This window comes from Saccopteryx leptura, chromosome 2 (assembly GCF_036850995.1).
Source record: "Saccopteryx leptura isolate mSacLep1 chromosome 2, mSacLep1_pri_phased_curated, whole genome shotgun sequence".
NCBI classification, from domain to species: Eukaryota; Metazoa; Chordata; class Mammalia; order Chiroptera; family Emballonuridae; genus Saccopteryx; species Saccopteryx leptura.
The window spans coordinates 331,850,687-331,864,801 of NC_089504.1; the positions used below are offsets into that span (position 1 = coordinate 331,850,687).

The window sequence follows — 14,115 nt, forward strand, 5'->3', positions numbered from 1 at the left end:
CCCGGGCGCTGGGGATGGCTCCTTGGCCTCTGCCCCAGGCGCTAGAGTGGCTCTGGTCATGGCAGAGCGACGCCCCAGAGGGGCAGAGCATCGCCCCTGGTGGGCGTACCAGGTGGATCCCGGTAGGGCGCATGCGGGAGTCTGTCTGACTGTCTCTCCCCGTTTCCATCTTCAGAAAAAAAATACAAAAAAAACAAAAAAACAAAAAAAAAATCTCTAAATGGCATTTTTTTTGTTTTATTTTTGCTTATTTATTTATTTATTCATTTATTTATTTAGGTAAGAGGAGAGAAGGTAGTGAGGCAGACTCCCACATGCACCCTGACCAGGATCCACCCAGCAACCCTATCTGGGGCCGATGCTCGAGTACTGAGCTATTTTTAGTGCCTGAGGCTGATCATGCCAGTGGAGTTATCCTCAGTGCCCAGGGTCACACTCAAACCAATCAAGCCACTGGCTGCAGGAGGGGAAGAGGGAGAGAAAGGGGAGACTGAGGTGGGAAGAAACAGATGGTCGCTTTTCCTGTGTGCTCTGACTGGAAATGCTTGCTTATTTTTTAATTTTGTGATTTGGGGGCTAAAAGGGGACTTTTTATAAATCATTTACACGGAGCTTTGACAATTATAATAAAAAGTTGGAAAACAATGAATAGAATGTCAGAGAGAAACCAAAAATCCTAAAACCTCCTATCTACCTATACTGACCCCTACATCTGACTCCTTTGTAATTGCAGAAACTCAAGGCTACATGAGTTAAGAGATTTGTTTTGGATTACAGGTGTAGTTATCAAAGAACACCTAAAACCAGAACACTCCTCATCATCATTTGTTTCCCACTATGGTGCAATCCACACGAGTTCAGAGCCTTGCGTCTATTTTGAAAAGCATACTTACCATAGGCCCTCCCAGTTTGTGGTGTTTTGACATGAGTAGGCCTGAGCAGGATGACTTTTCAGAGAAAGAAATCATATAAAGGGTCAGTGGTAGAAGCCAAATTTCTGATATTTCTGGTTTCTATCTGATAGTCTACTTATCCTATGTTCTCTACCAAACCTTTTGTTTGTTACATTTATAACAGCTACAAAATAGTTTCATTTTCTTTCTTCAAATGTGAAAATCAATAGGGAGACTACAGAGCTGTGCCTAGCCATTTGGTGGCTTTCTCTCACAAAAAGAAAAACCAAAATCCTTTTGAATCATTTTACCAATGATTCTTTGAAGAGCTGTGTTTAGGGTGTTTCATATATTTGGATTTCAAACCAGAACTGTAAATTCTCTCTAATGTTTTATGGGAGGGGACAAAAATCCCACAACTTTGTTGAAAGTTAATTTATTCATTGATAATTAGGCAGCTATGCATAATTGTTTTTGGACAGTAGTATTTTGTCAACTGATAAAAAGAAGGACCAACACATAATATCACATGAGGCAGCAGCCAAAAACATATTGATAATGACTTCAGTTTGATGAAATGCTGTGTTTGTTGATTTCAGGTCCCTAAAGTTACCTACACTGAATTCTGTCAGGGTCGGACAATGAGGTGGGCCTTGGCTTGGAGTTTTTATGATGATGTAACAGTACCAGTAAGTAGAGACCTTGCTTCAGCTTCTCCACGCTGCTTTAGCTTCCCCAGCCAGCTCATGGTGGGGTTTAGTAGGTCATAAGTGAACTAAACCTGTACTGTCCTGTTCCCTGAAGTTTGGTCCAAATGCTTGCATCAGAGTGGAAAGTGGTTGTAAACAAGGCACAGTGCTGGATCACTGACTGTGGTAACCATGGAGCCTTTCTCATGGGTTGGTGCAACATTGATTCTTGCTCAGCAAATAAATGAATTGGAGCCTGATAGTGGCGCAGTGGATAAAGTGTCTGCCTGGAACTCTGAGGTCACGGGTTTGAAACCCTGTGTTTGCCTGGTCAAGGCACATATGGAAGTTGCTGTTGCCTGCTCCTCTCCCCCTTTTCTCTCTCTCTCTCTCTCTCTCTCTCTCTCTCTCTCTCTCTCCTCTCTAAAATGAATAAAAGAAAAAAAAACAAATGAATTGGAAATGCATTCTTTAGGAATTAAAAATTCAGATAACATAACTTGGAGAAACATCTTGAGGGTATAGTTATTCTGTTGGACATTCCTCAAGAATTGAAACGAAAATTTGTTTTCCTTTACATACTACTGCTTTCCTAGAGTAGCCATCTCCTGGGATTCCTGGTTGAATATAGAAATTTGCCATTTAGGGTTGCAGACTTCTTTTTTTTTTTTTTGTCTTTTTTTTCATTTTTCTGAAGCTGGAAACAGGGAGAGACAGTCAGACAGACTCCCGCATGCGCCCGACCGGGATCCACCCGGCACGCCCACCATGGGGCGACGCTCTGCCCACCAGGGGGCGATGCTCTGCCCATCCTGGGCGTCGCCATGTTGCGACCAGAGCCACTCTAGCGCCTGGGGCAGACGCCAAGGAGCCAACCCCAGCGCCTGGGCCATCTTTGCTCCAATGGAGCCTTGGCTGTGGGAGGGGAAGAGAGAGACAGAGAGGAAAGCGCGGCGGAGGGGTGGAGAAGCAAATGGGCGCTTCTCCTGTGTGCCCTGGCCGGGAATCGAACCCGGGTCCTCCGCACGCTAGTAGGGTTGCAGACTGCTGATGTGTATCACTTAGAACCTTTCACTAGGATGATCCCTATCTTGGCTTTAAGATTAGTACTAGAATATCGATCAGTTTTGAAGGTAGGTGATAAGTCTAGTGTGTAGATCCATGAGCATGAACATTTTCTGTAATAGAACATTTTACAAAATGATCTGTGGCCCTGGCTGGATTACTCAGTGGATAGAACATCGTCCCTGTGCACCGAGGTCACAGATTCTAACCCTGGTCAGGACACATATGAGAAGCAATCAATGGGTACACAACTAAATGGAATGAATTGATGCTTCTCTCTCTCCCTCCCTCCCTCAAAAATCAATGGGAAAAAAAATTTTTTTTAATGATTTGTTCGACAAACTTTTCCTTGTCTTCTGTGCTGCTATATGTGAAGGAAAAATCCTTATGAACTGGTGAGACTGAATAAATTTTCTGGGCTATACTGAGAAGTCATAATAGAATAGCATCTGTTTGTTCTCACATTTCCCTCATAAGAGTGATTGATTTATTGTTGCCCATAGCCTCCTGCCTTCAGTTTATGTACACTTTGCTCTGCCTGTGCTCCTTCTGCCAGTAGTATTGATGAAGGCTTAGTACCTGGTCCCTCGGGTTTCTAATCCCTTGCCCATACAATAGGGTCATTATAAGTGCTCCTCTCCAAAGACCTTGACTGCTAGTAGTCTCTAGAGTCATCTTAAATGTTGCTGTGTCTGTGATTCTCTGTCCTTCCTCTCATAGGGCAGACGAGTAGAGGCATGTGCAGAAGTACAACGGGACAGTTGGCAGGTGTTTCTGAATACATGAGCTCGAATTTGAAACTGAGCCTGTCCTTCATTCTGCAACTAGGGATGCTGCTGGGTTGAAGTAAGTTTCCTAATCAGGTTTGAATGGCCTCACCTATGGAAGCCTAGAACTGCCTCTGTATAATGACTGCAGTAGGTAGCTAGAGATTAGAGTTTGAAATATTCACTGGTTAAAAAGATGTTTCTGCTTTTTGGCACTCCCTCCTTTTTCTCCCATCTTCTAGAATACCAGGGTTTTCATACCAAATTGTTAAAACCATTAGTAATGCCCTCAGTTATTCTTATGTAGACACTAACAGCTGCAGGAAAGTGGACCTGCACCTGTTTTCAAATCTTTCTGTTTAACTTGATCCTGCAGTTGTTGGCACCATGAGTAGAAGAGCTAACAATGAGCTCTGACACTGTTCACATAATTTCATGGTCCAGAGTCGCCCTCTTAGATTAATAGCTATTTCAGATCAAAGTATCAAAGGACACTATGTTCCTGTGTTAGCAAAGTCAGCTTATTTGGAAAAGGAACCTTCTAGGCTTCCTTCCCTCTCTTTCTACCTTTTAGGCCATATTTGAGCCTTGTTCGTAGTTTCAGCCATCAAAGAATGTCTCTTACTAAAGGCCTCAGGTTTCTTCCATGCCTGAGTACTCATCCCTCCCCAGCACCAGCCCAAAGCTGTTAATAATGCATTCCCAAGTGTTCCATTAGGTGCACTTAAACTGCTACAGGGAAAACGGCGGCTTCTGATTTGTGGTAACCCAGCAACACTTTCTTAGCACTGGTGCCTGTGATCAGCAGCTGCTTTCCCAGGGGTAGTCCCAGGGCTCTCAGGAGGTTTGTCGCGAGCTGTCCTTTTGGTTCTCCTTCTGTTTTCCTGCACCTCTCCGCATCCCTTGCTTTTTGAAAGAGTGACTATTGCCTTAGTTTCCCCCTCCTGCTCCTTTTGGGGGTGGGGAGGGAGGAGGAGCTCCTATATAGGTGAGGAGAGAAAGCCAAGAGCTAGAGCTAGTTAGGCAGAAATATTGACCTACTTCCCCACTGCTATCCTCAGTCCAGCTTTTTTAGAGTAAATGTGCAAGTTACTATGGCAACTTCTGTTTTTACTTATCTTGGACTTGCCTGACTCCTTTCTGTTGGTGCTGAATGCTGAAAAATTCTAATTCATTGCTGATTCAAATCAATACTCTTGTTTAGATTTATTTTAGCAACAAAAAGATGAGTGCTAGTGTTGGTAGAAATTTTGTACAATCATATTTGACCGATGATAAATATAAGCAAACATCTTTTATGGACTGTTCTTTATAGAATTTTCACAAGCCACTTAGAATGCCTCTTTGTCCCAGTTTTTCTTCTAATTGCTCCAGGCATTATTTCAGCTTTGCTTTCAGAAGTTTGAGGATTGTTAAAAGAAAAAGGGAAAATAATGTGGCTCTAGCAAGTTGTGCACTATTGCTTTGAGCATTGCCCAGGAACTCTGGCTTTAAAAAATTGTTCCTCTGCATTTAAGACATTTCCTGGGGCTTTCCTGTCTAGGGAGTAATAACTAGAGGGCCTTTTAGAAAACAGATGGAGGGAAAGGGGCAAATTAATTAGGTGCCTTGTTAGTGTCAGAGTTTGGGGTCTCCTGATAGTGCCCTACTTACAGGTTTTCAAACTAGTTCCAGATAGATTAGGGATTACTTATAGCTGCCCCAGAGGGTGACAGTTAGGGGACAGACATCAGGTTGGTACTTCAGGCTTCACTCTTAATCAGAGCTGATCTGCTTTTAGCAATTTTATATATTGATTTTGTTTAAAGGATTCACTGTTAAATGGATTGAAAACCATGGTACTGTACCAAGTTATACATTAGAAAACAGATGTGATGATTAGGGAGCTGAGCTCTTGAGCAAAACCAAAACTAAGGACCCTCATCTTTTTTATTTTTCTTTCTTTCATAATTGAGATTTTATTGGCTGTTTTGAGGATAAGTACACAGACATTTCAATTTTTACACAATTCTTAACATATGTACCAAAAATATGAAGTTTTGTAGTTGTTATTCTTTTCAAAAAGGTTATTCCAGTTACTTTCCAGCTTAAAATTTAGGGGGTAATTTTTTTTTTTCAGAGACAGAGAGAGGGATAGATAGGGACAGACAGACAGGAACGGAGAGAGAGATGAGAAGCATCAATCATCAGTTTTTTGTTGCGACACCTTAGTTGTTCATTGACTGCTTTCTCATATGTGCCTTGACTGCGGGCCTTCAGCAGACTGAGTAACCCCTTGTTCGAGCCAGCAACCTTGGGTCCATGCTGGTGAGCTTTGCTCAAACCAGATGAGCCTGCACTCAAGCTGGCGACCTCGGGGTCTCGAACCTAGGTCTCCTGCATCCCAGTCCGACGCTCTATCCACTGTGCCACCGCCTGGTCAGGTGGTAATTTTTCTTAATAGAATATCAAGTACCAATATCTTGAAATGTTGATACACTGTTACATCAGCGTCCCACTAATTCACAATTTATTATCATATATACTACATAATCAGATTTTCAATCTTTTCACAGCAAATTAACAGTTACTAGAAACACTGGACTGCCACACCAAAGATGTTACAGAGTGCACAAAATTCTGACAGGGAGAGCCAAGATCAGGGAGTGGTTTTCTTTAGGAAACAGTTGTACCAAAAACATGAGAAGAGAAGAATTTCAAATGTTCAAGACATATAAAATGCACGACTGACTTCAAATTGCCATTTAGTATGCTTTGTATTATAGGATAGAGAAATTACTGCTGTCTACGGAATGTTAAGCTGACACTCAAGACAATCAAAGCCTCCCATATTCATATCCCATTATTTTCTGGTTGTACCAAAAAATAAACTACCAGCAAATTATTTCACCTCTTAAAAAAAAAGCATTTATGCCTGACCAGGTGGTGGCGCAGTAGATAGAGTGTTGGACTGGGACACAGAGGACCCAGGTTCAAAACCCCAAGGTTGCTGGCTTGAGTCCAAAGGTTGCTGGCTTGAAGCCCAAGGTCGCTGGCTTGAGCAAGGGGTCACTAGCTCTGCTGTAGCCATCCAGTCAAGGCACATATGAGAAAGCAATCAATGAACAACTAAGGTTCTGTAATGAAGAACTGATGCTTTTCATCTCTCTCCCTTCCTGTCTGTCCCTCTCTGTCTCTGTCACACACACACACACACACACACACACACACACACACACAAAGGCATTTATACTTTTAAAAATGGGATTAGATGGAATTCCCTCCTTAAAAATGTTTCTAGAGCTATTAAAAAACTTGCATTTACAATATAGTTGATAAAATATTCCTCTGGATTGTACAAGAGGGGAGTGAGGGACCGCTGATACAGATGTGGTGTGTGATATCAGTCAGACTTCACTTCTTACTCTCCTGCTTCATCCGAGGCTGGCTCTCCTCATTTTAGTTTCTCGCTTTCAGTAGGTAGGTCTTCAGGTTCCTGGTTAGCCACTTCAGCCTGTTTCCCTTTGCTCCCCTTTCCCCTTTGTTTGCACTTTTTTGTCTGCAGAGTTATCCTTTCCTGCTGCCTTTTTGGACTTTATTTCCACTTTTACAGGAGCAGATTTAGATGACAATCTCGCCGATCTCCTTGGGCTCCTCCTTCACTGTCCCCTCTTAGGCATCCTGGCGGCTAGGTGGGTGCATGCATGTGTGGGTTGCCTTCCTGAACTTGGGCTGCCTGGCCACTGTTGCTTCAGCAGCTGCTACTTCTTCCGCTGGGGCGGTGGGAGAACCAGATCCTAAGGACCCTCTTCTTATTTACTTTTTTTTTTTTTTTTTTTTTTTTAAGCAAGAGAGACAGAAAGAGGGACAGATAGACAGGGAGAGAGGGGAGAAGCATCAGTTCTTGATTGTAACACCTTAGTTGTTCATTGATTGCTTTCTCATATGTGCCTTGACTGGGAGGCTAGAGCCGAGCCAGTGACACCTTGCTCAAGCCAGCAACCTTGGGCTCAAGCCAGAGACTATGGGGTCGTGTCTATGATCCTGCACTCAAGCCGGTGATCCCGCACTCAGGCTGGGTGAGCCCACATTCAAGCCAAGAGACCTTAGGGTTTCAAACCTGGGTCCTCTGCGTCCCAGGCCAATGCTCTATCTACTGTGCCACCGCGGCTCATGCCCCTTAATTACTTTTCTTAATAAGTATGGTCTTCATTGTGATTATACCAAAGAAATGACACCATTTTCTATCCCTTATAATGATCAGTTTTATGGGAAAGAAAAACACAGGAAGCATTGATACACAATTGTATATGAGTAAGAGCTGAAATGAGCGGTATGGACTAGGGTGGTTGAGAGAACATTTAGAAAAGGCCGCGGCTTGGGCTAGGCTCATCAGAGATGACTTCTTAGAGGAGGAATTGTTATTGTCTGAACTTACAGTTGGTGCTCAGTAAGTATTTTCTGAATGTGGAAAGGAATGATGCAGGACTTGTATTAATACTAAGGTGCAACACTGTAAGCAAGACATTGATTCAGTAGATTTGAAACATTAGATATTGTCTTTGTTGTTTGAATGGTTCACTTCACAAACATTGTCATTTTATCTGAACCTGACAAGAATCAAGTGAATTAGATGGTATTATTCCCACTTACTGTTTGAGTACTGGAACTTTTAAAAATTCAGGTTGGGCCTGACTAGGCGGTGGCGCAGTGGATAGAGGATCGGACGCGGAGGACCCAGGTTCAAGACCCCGAGGTGGCCAGCTTGAGCATGGGCTCATCTGGTTTGAGCAAAGCTCACCAGCTTGGACCCAAGGTCACTGGCTTGAGCAAGGGGTTACTCAGTCTGCTGTAGCCCCCCGGTCAAGGCACATATGAGAAAGCAATCAGTGAACAACTAAAGTGCCACAACGAAAAACTGATGATTGATGCTTCTCATCTCTCTTCATTCCTGTCTATATGTCCCTATCTCTGACTCTCTGTCTCTGTAAAAAAAAAAAAGAATTTAGGTTGGGTGGGCCTGACCTGTGGTGACATAGTGGATAAAACCTCGACCCGAAATGCTGAGGTTGCCAGTTTGAAACCCTGGGCTTGCTTGGTTAAGGTACATACAACAAGCGATAAGGAAGCAATGAACAACTAAAGTGGAGGAACTATGAGTTGATACTTCTTGCCCCCCTCTGCCAAATCAGTAAATAAAATCTTAAAAAAAAAAATTTAGGCCCTGGCCGGTTGGTTCAGCGGTAGAGCGTCGGCCTGGCGTGCGGGGGACCGGGTTTGATTCCCGGCCAGGGCACATAGGAGAAGCACCCATTTGCTTCTCCACCCCCACCCCCTCCTTCCTCTCTTTCTCTCTCTTCCCCTCCCGCAGCAAAGGCTCCATTGGAGCAAAGATGGCCCGGGCGCTGGGGATGGCTCCTTGGCCTCTGCCCCAGGCGCTAGAGTGGCTCTGGTCGCGGCAGAGCGACGCCCCCTGGTGGGCAGAGCATCGCCCCTGGTGGGTGTGCCGGGTGGATCCCAGTCGGGCGCATGCGGGAGTCTGTCTGACTGTCTCTCCCCGTTTCCAGCTTCAGAAAAATACAAAAAAAAAAAAATTTATGTTGGAACCCAGATCAGTCTGATTGTACAGCCTATGTATAGTAATACTCACACTGATACTCTGCTTTCTAAAGTACTGCCTTTTGTTCCAGTCTGGCTCATGTAGGCTCTCATCCTCTTGTATGTAGCCTTTTCCAACAGCCTTTCTTCTTTTATAAGATTCACTTGGGCCTGACCAGGCAGTGGCACAGTGGATAGAGCATCAGACTGGGACACAGAAGACCCAATTTTGAAACCATGAGATCACTGGCTTGAGCGAGGGGTCACTCACTCAGCTGTAGCCCACTGGTCAAGGTACATATGAGAAAGCAATCAATGAACAACTAAGGAGCTGCAACGAATGATTGATGCTTCTCATCTCTCTCCCTTCCTGTCTGTCTGTCCTTCTCTCTCTCTCTCTCTCTCTCTTTCTGGCACCAAAAGAAAAGAAAACAGGAAAAAAAAGATTCACTTGAGCTCATCCTTAGCTCATCATTCTGCTCAAAAACTTCTAAGTGACTACCTCCTGCCAATGCCAGTAGGAAGTACAGCTCTTCAATTGGCCCGTTGGGCCTCCTAAATCTGTCCTTTACTTTCCCTTTTATCCTAATTCCTGTTTTTCCGACTGTACTGTCTTTTACCATATTGGCCTCCACAGACTTCTCAATACCAAAATCATAGCTGACTTTGTGCATCCTTTGCTCACAGTCTGCTCTTTGGTCCTTCCCTCGGACTTCCTCTACTGCAATCCTGTTCAATTCCAATTTCTGCATAAAGCCTTCCTAACCATTCAGCCCATAGAAATCTCTGGACTTGAACTTACCTTTTTCAGTCATTTATATTCTCCATAACCTTTTTTGTGACATATTTTGTTTTGGTATTTGTTTAACTATGGCATAGTGATTAACACCAAAACAACTGCATGGTGTATAGAAAATGCCTTTTGTGAGCTGGCCCCAGCCTACCTTTATGTTGAGCAGATTATTAACTTCTCTGAGCTTCAGTGTCCTCATTTGTATAATGGGAGGTAATAATAATACCTACCACATAGGGTTTTGAGGATTGAATGTACTTAACACAGTACCTACTATATAGTAAATGCTCAGTAAAATACATATATTGTATTATCATTTCCCACCATTCTTCTCACTCACTGCAGTATTTAATGCTCCAGTAACATGGAGCTACTGCTTGCTGAGATTCCTTTTTTTTTTTGGAAATAAAGAGAATATCCAAATGGTCACTAGAGAACTAAAAATTGCCAGGAGAATTCCTCTCTGACCATCAGACTTCCCATCTATCAAGTTAGTTACTATACTACCTTGTGTGAAGCTTGCCCTGACGCTTCCTAAGCTGATATTGGGATTCTTCTGTCTTCACTATAGCACTTGGTCCATATTCCTATTATTGTATCTTTTATGTGGCACCAACCTAGCATAGTGTCTGGTCCTCAAATAATAATCTTTTTTTTTTTTTTTTCATTTTTATGAAGCTGGAAACAGGGAGGCAGTCAGACAGACTCCCACATGCGCCCGACCGGGATCCACCCAGCATGCCCACCAGGGGGCGATGCTTTGCCCCTCTGGGGCGTTGCTCTGTTGCGTCCAGAGCCATTCTAGCGCCTGAGGCAGAGGCCACAGAGCCATCCCCAGCGCCTGGGCCATCCTTGCTCCAGTGGAGCCTCGCTGCGGGAGGGGAAGAAAGAGACAGAGAGGAAGGAGAGGGGGAGGGGTGGAGAAGCAAATGGGTGCCTCTCCTGTGTGCCCTGGCCGGGAATCGGACCCGGGACTTCTGCACGCCAGGCCGACACTCTACCGCTGAGCCAACCGGCCAGGGCCTTTTTTTTTTTTTTTTTTTTTTTTTTTTTAGAGGGACAGAGAGAGGGATAGGATAGACAGGGACAGATAGACAGGAACGGAGAGATGAGAAGCATCAATCATTAGTTTTTTGTTGTGACACCTTAGTTGTTCATTGATTGCTTTCTCATATGTGCCTTGACTGCTGGCCTTCAGCAGACCGAGTAACCCCTTGCTCGAGCCAGTGACCTTGGGTCCATGCTGGTGAGCTTTGCTCAAACCAGATGAGTCTGCACTCAAGCTGGCAACCTCAGGGTCTCGAACCTGGGTCTCCTGCATCCCAGTCCAATGCTCTGTCCACTGTGCGACCACCTGGTCAGGCTAATAATCATTAAATGAATGAAAATAAAGGAACAGATGATATGGTACAGTGATTATCAGACTTATCCACTGAAGTACCAGCTATAGCAGAAAATAGTTACTGATGAAACCTTGAGCATCAAGGTGACAATAAAGAAGTTCCCAGGGGCCCTGGCCAGTTAGCTCAGTGGTAGAGCGTCGGCCTGGCATGCAGGAGTCCCGGGTTCGATTCCTGGCCACGGCACACAGGAGAAGTGCCCATCTGCTTCTCCACCCCTCCCCCTCTCCTTTCTCTCTGTCTCTCTCTTCCCTTCCTACAGCCAAGGCTCCATTGGAGCAAAGTTTCCCCCGGTGCTGAGAATGGCTCTGTGGCCTCTGCCTCAGGCGCTAGAATGACTCTGGTTGCAACAGAGCGATTCCCCAGATGGGCAGAGCATTGCCCCCTGGTGGGCGTGCCAGGTGTATCCTGGTCGGGCACATGAGGGAGTCTGTCTGACTGCCTCCCCATTTCCAACTTCGGGGGGGGAAAAAAAAAAAAGAAGTTCCCAGGAAGCACTCTATGCTCATGAAGTCTCTTTTCTCTTTATGATGCATTTGAATTTTGTATTCTATTCTGTTACGTGTTTACTTTCATTTAGTTTTACCTTTCTATTCCCAAACTGCAGCTTACAGAATTAATTATTTTTGGATTGTCCCTTTTTACTGAGTTACAAGTTGCGATGTGCAGGTTTGGTGGCACCAGTCACCCCAAACATTCCTCACTAGGTTAGTAGGTCTTATATTTATTTATTTTATTGCTATTTATCAAAACATTTTATTTTATTTTTAGTTTCTAATTATTTTTGGAGTTTGGGATTTTGTTTAAATTGCTTTCAGAGCCCACATAGCTAATTTGGACTATTATCCAAAGTAGAATACCTCTGCGCTTTAAAAGTTAGTTGTTGTTTTTTAGTTTGGTTTTATTTATTTATTTATTTATTTATTTCAGAGATGGAGAGTCAGAGAGAGGGATAGATAGGGACAGACAGACAGGAACGGAGAGAGATGAGAAGCATCAATCATCAGTTTTTCGTTGCAACACCTTAGTTGTTCATTGATTGCTTTCTCATATGTGCCTTGACTGCGGGCCTTTAGCAGATTGAGTAACCCCTTGCTCAATCCAGCGACCTTGGGTCCAGGCTGGTGAGCTTTGCTCAAACCAGATGAGCCCATGCTCAAGCTGGCCACCTTGGGGTCTCAAACCTGGGTCCTCCGTGTCTGAGTTCGACACTCTATCTACTGCGCTACCGCCTGGTCAATCTAGTTTTGTTTGTTTTTAATTAGCTGGAAGGTATTTCTTAAAACTATTACATGACTTCTTAAAGTAATAGCTGATCCTCCAAGGTGACTTCATTGAGGAGATGGCCTTCCCTTGAATGTGAACATAGTGGTTGATTTAAATGTTTATTTAAAAATCAACTTTGAAGCCCTGGCCAGGTTGCTCAGTTGGTTAGAATGTCATCCTGATATACCAAGGTTGAGGGTTCACTCTCTGGCCAGACCACATACAACAATCAACCAGTGAATGCATAAATAAATGGAACAACAAACCAATGTTTCTCTTTCTCTCTCATTCCCTCCCTCCTTCTGCCCCCTTCCCTTCTCTCTAAAATCAATACATTTAAAAAAAAAAGTCAACCTTGTGTGATTTATGTTTACCACAGACATCTTGATTTATCCATTAATTTGGAAGATCTCTGAGGGCAGAAATTGTAACCCTTTTCTGAACAGTATGTGGTAGTTGTCACTTTATATCTACTGAACTAGGTGTATGTCTAAACTAGTATGCTTTTTCTCTACTTTCATTAGAGAACAGGGAATTATGTTTTATTCATTATATATTTTTAAGTTTTATCTCTCTCTCTCTTTCTATCTCTCTCTCCTCTAAAATGAATAAATAAATTTTTTTTTTTTTTTTTTTTTTTTCTGAAGCTGGAAACGGGGAGAGACAGTCAGACAGACTGCCGCATGCGCCTGACCGGGATCCACTCGCCACGCCCACCAGGGGCGATGCTCTGCCCCTCCGGGGCGTCGCTCTGTTGCGACCAGAGCAACTCTAGCACCTGGGGCAGAGGCCAAGGTGCCATCCCCAGCACCCGGGCCATCTTTGCTCCAATGCCTCGCTGCGGGAGGGGAAGAGAGAGACAGAGAGGAAGGAGAGGGGGAGGGGTGGAGAAGCAGATGGGCGCTTCTCCTGTGTGCCCTGGCTGGGAATCGAACCCGGGACTTCTGCACGCCAGTCCGACGCTCTACCACTGAGCCAACCGGCCAAGGCTAAAAATAATTTTTAAAAAAAGAAAGAAAGGGAAAGAAAGAGAAGAAGGAAGGAAGAAAGAGAGAGAGAGAGAGAGAAAAAGAGAGAGAGAGGGAGAAAGGAAGGGAGGGAGGGAGGGAGGAAGGAAGGAAAGGGAAAAAGAAAGGAATAAAGAAAGAATGAATTGCGGGCTGAGTGTAGCAAGACAGATGAGAAACATAGCAATATCTTCTCTTTTCTGGATGGAATCTATGAGCACAAATAATTACCACCTCTGTCAGAAGAGATAAAAGGCGCTATCCATTTACCATATTTGTAGATTATCTTTGGTGTGCTGGGGGGATCTGTCAAGGATGGCCCTGTTAGTGTGGTAACAGCCTCAGCTATTGGGAAGTGGAATAGGGAATCTGATTTTTTTTTTCCATTGATTTTAGAGTGAGGGAGGAAGGGAGGGAGGGATTGTAGTTGCTTCACTTTAACTGTTCACTGATTGTTTCCCGTGTGTGCCCTGACCGGGCAAGGCCGTGGTTTCAAACTGGTGACCTCAGCATTCCAGGTCAATGCTTTATCCAGTGTTCCACCACAGGTCAGGCTGATTAAAATATTTTATTTTTCAATTACGGTTTATATTCATGATTATTTTGTATGAGTTTCAGGTGTACAGCATACTGGTTAGACAATCATAAACTTTACAAA

The 14,115-nt window shown here is 43.9% G+C and overlaps 1 protein-coding gene across 1 annotated transcript in view; it reads left to right on the top strand.

The window, feature by feature from the left end:
- Positions 1 to 14,115, top strand: part of METTL16 (methyltransferase 16, RNA N6-adenosine) — a 69,656-nt gene that overhangs the window by 49,985 nt on the left and 5,556 nt on the right. The window contains exon 8 of the mRNA XM_066363505.1: positions 1,493 to 1,582. Coding sequence (XP_066219602.1) covers positions 1,493 to 1,582 — 90 coding nt within the window. The remainder of the gene's footprint in view (positions 1 to 1,492; positions 1,583 to 14,115) is intronic.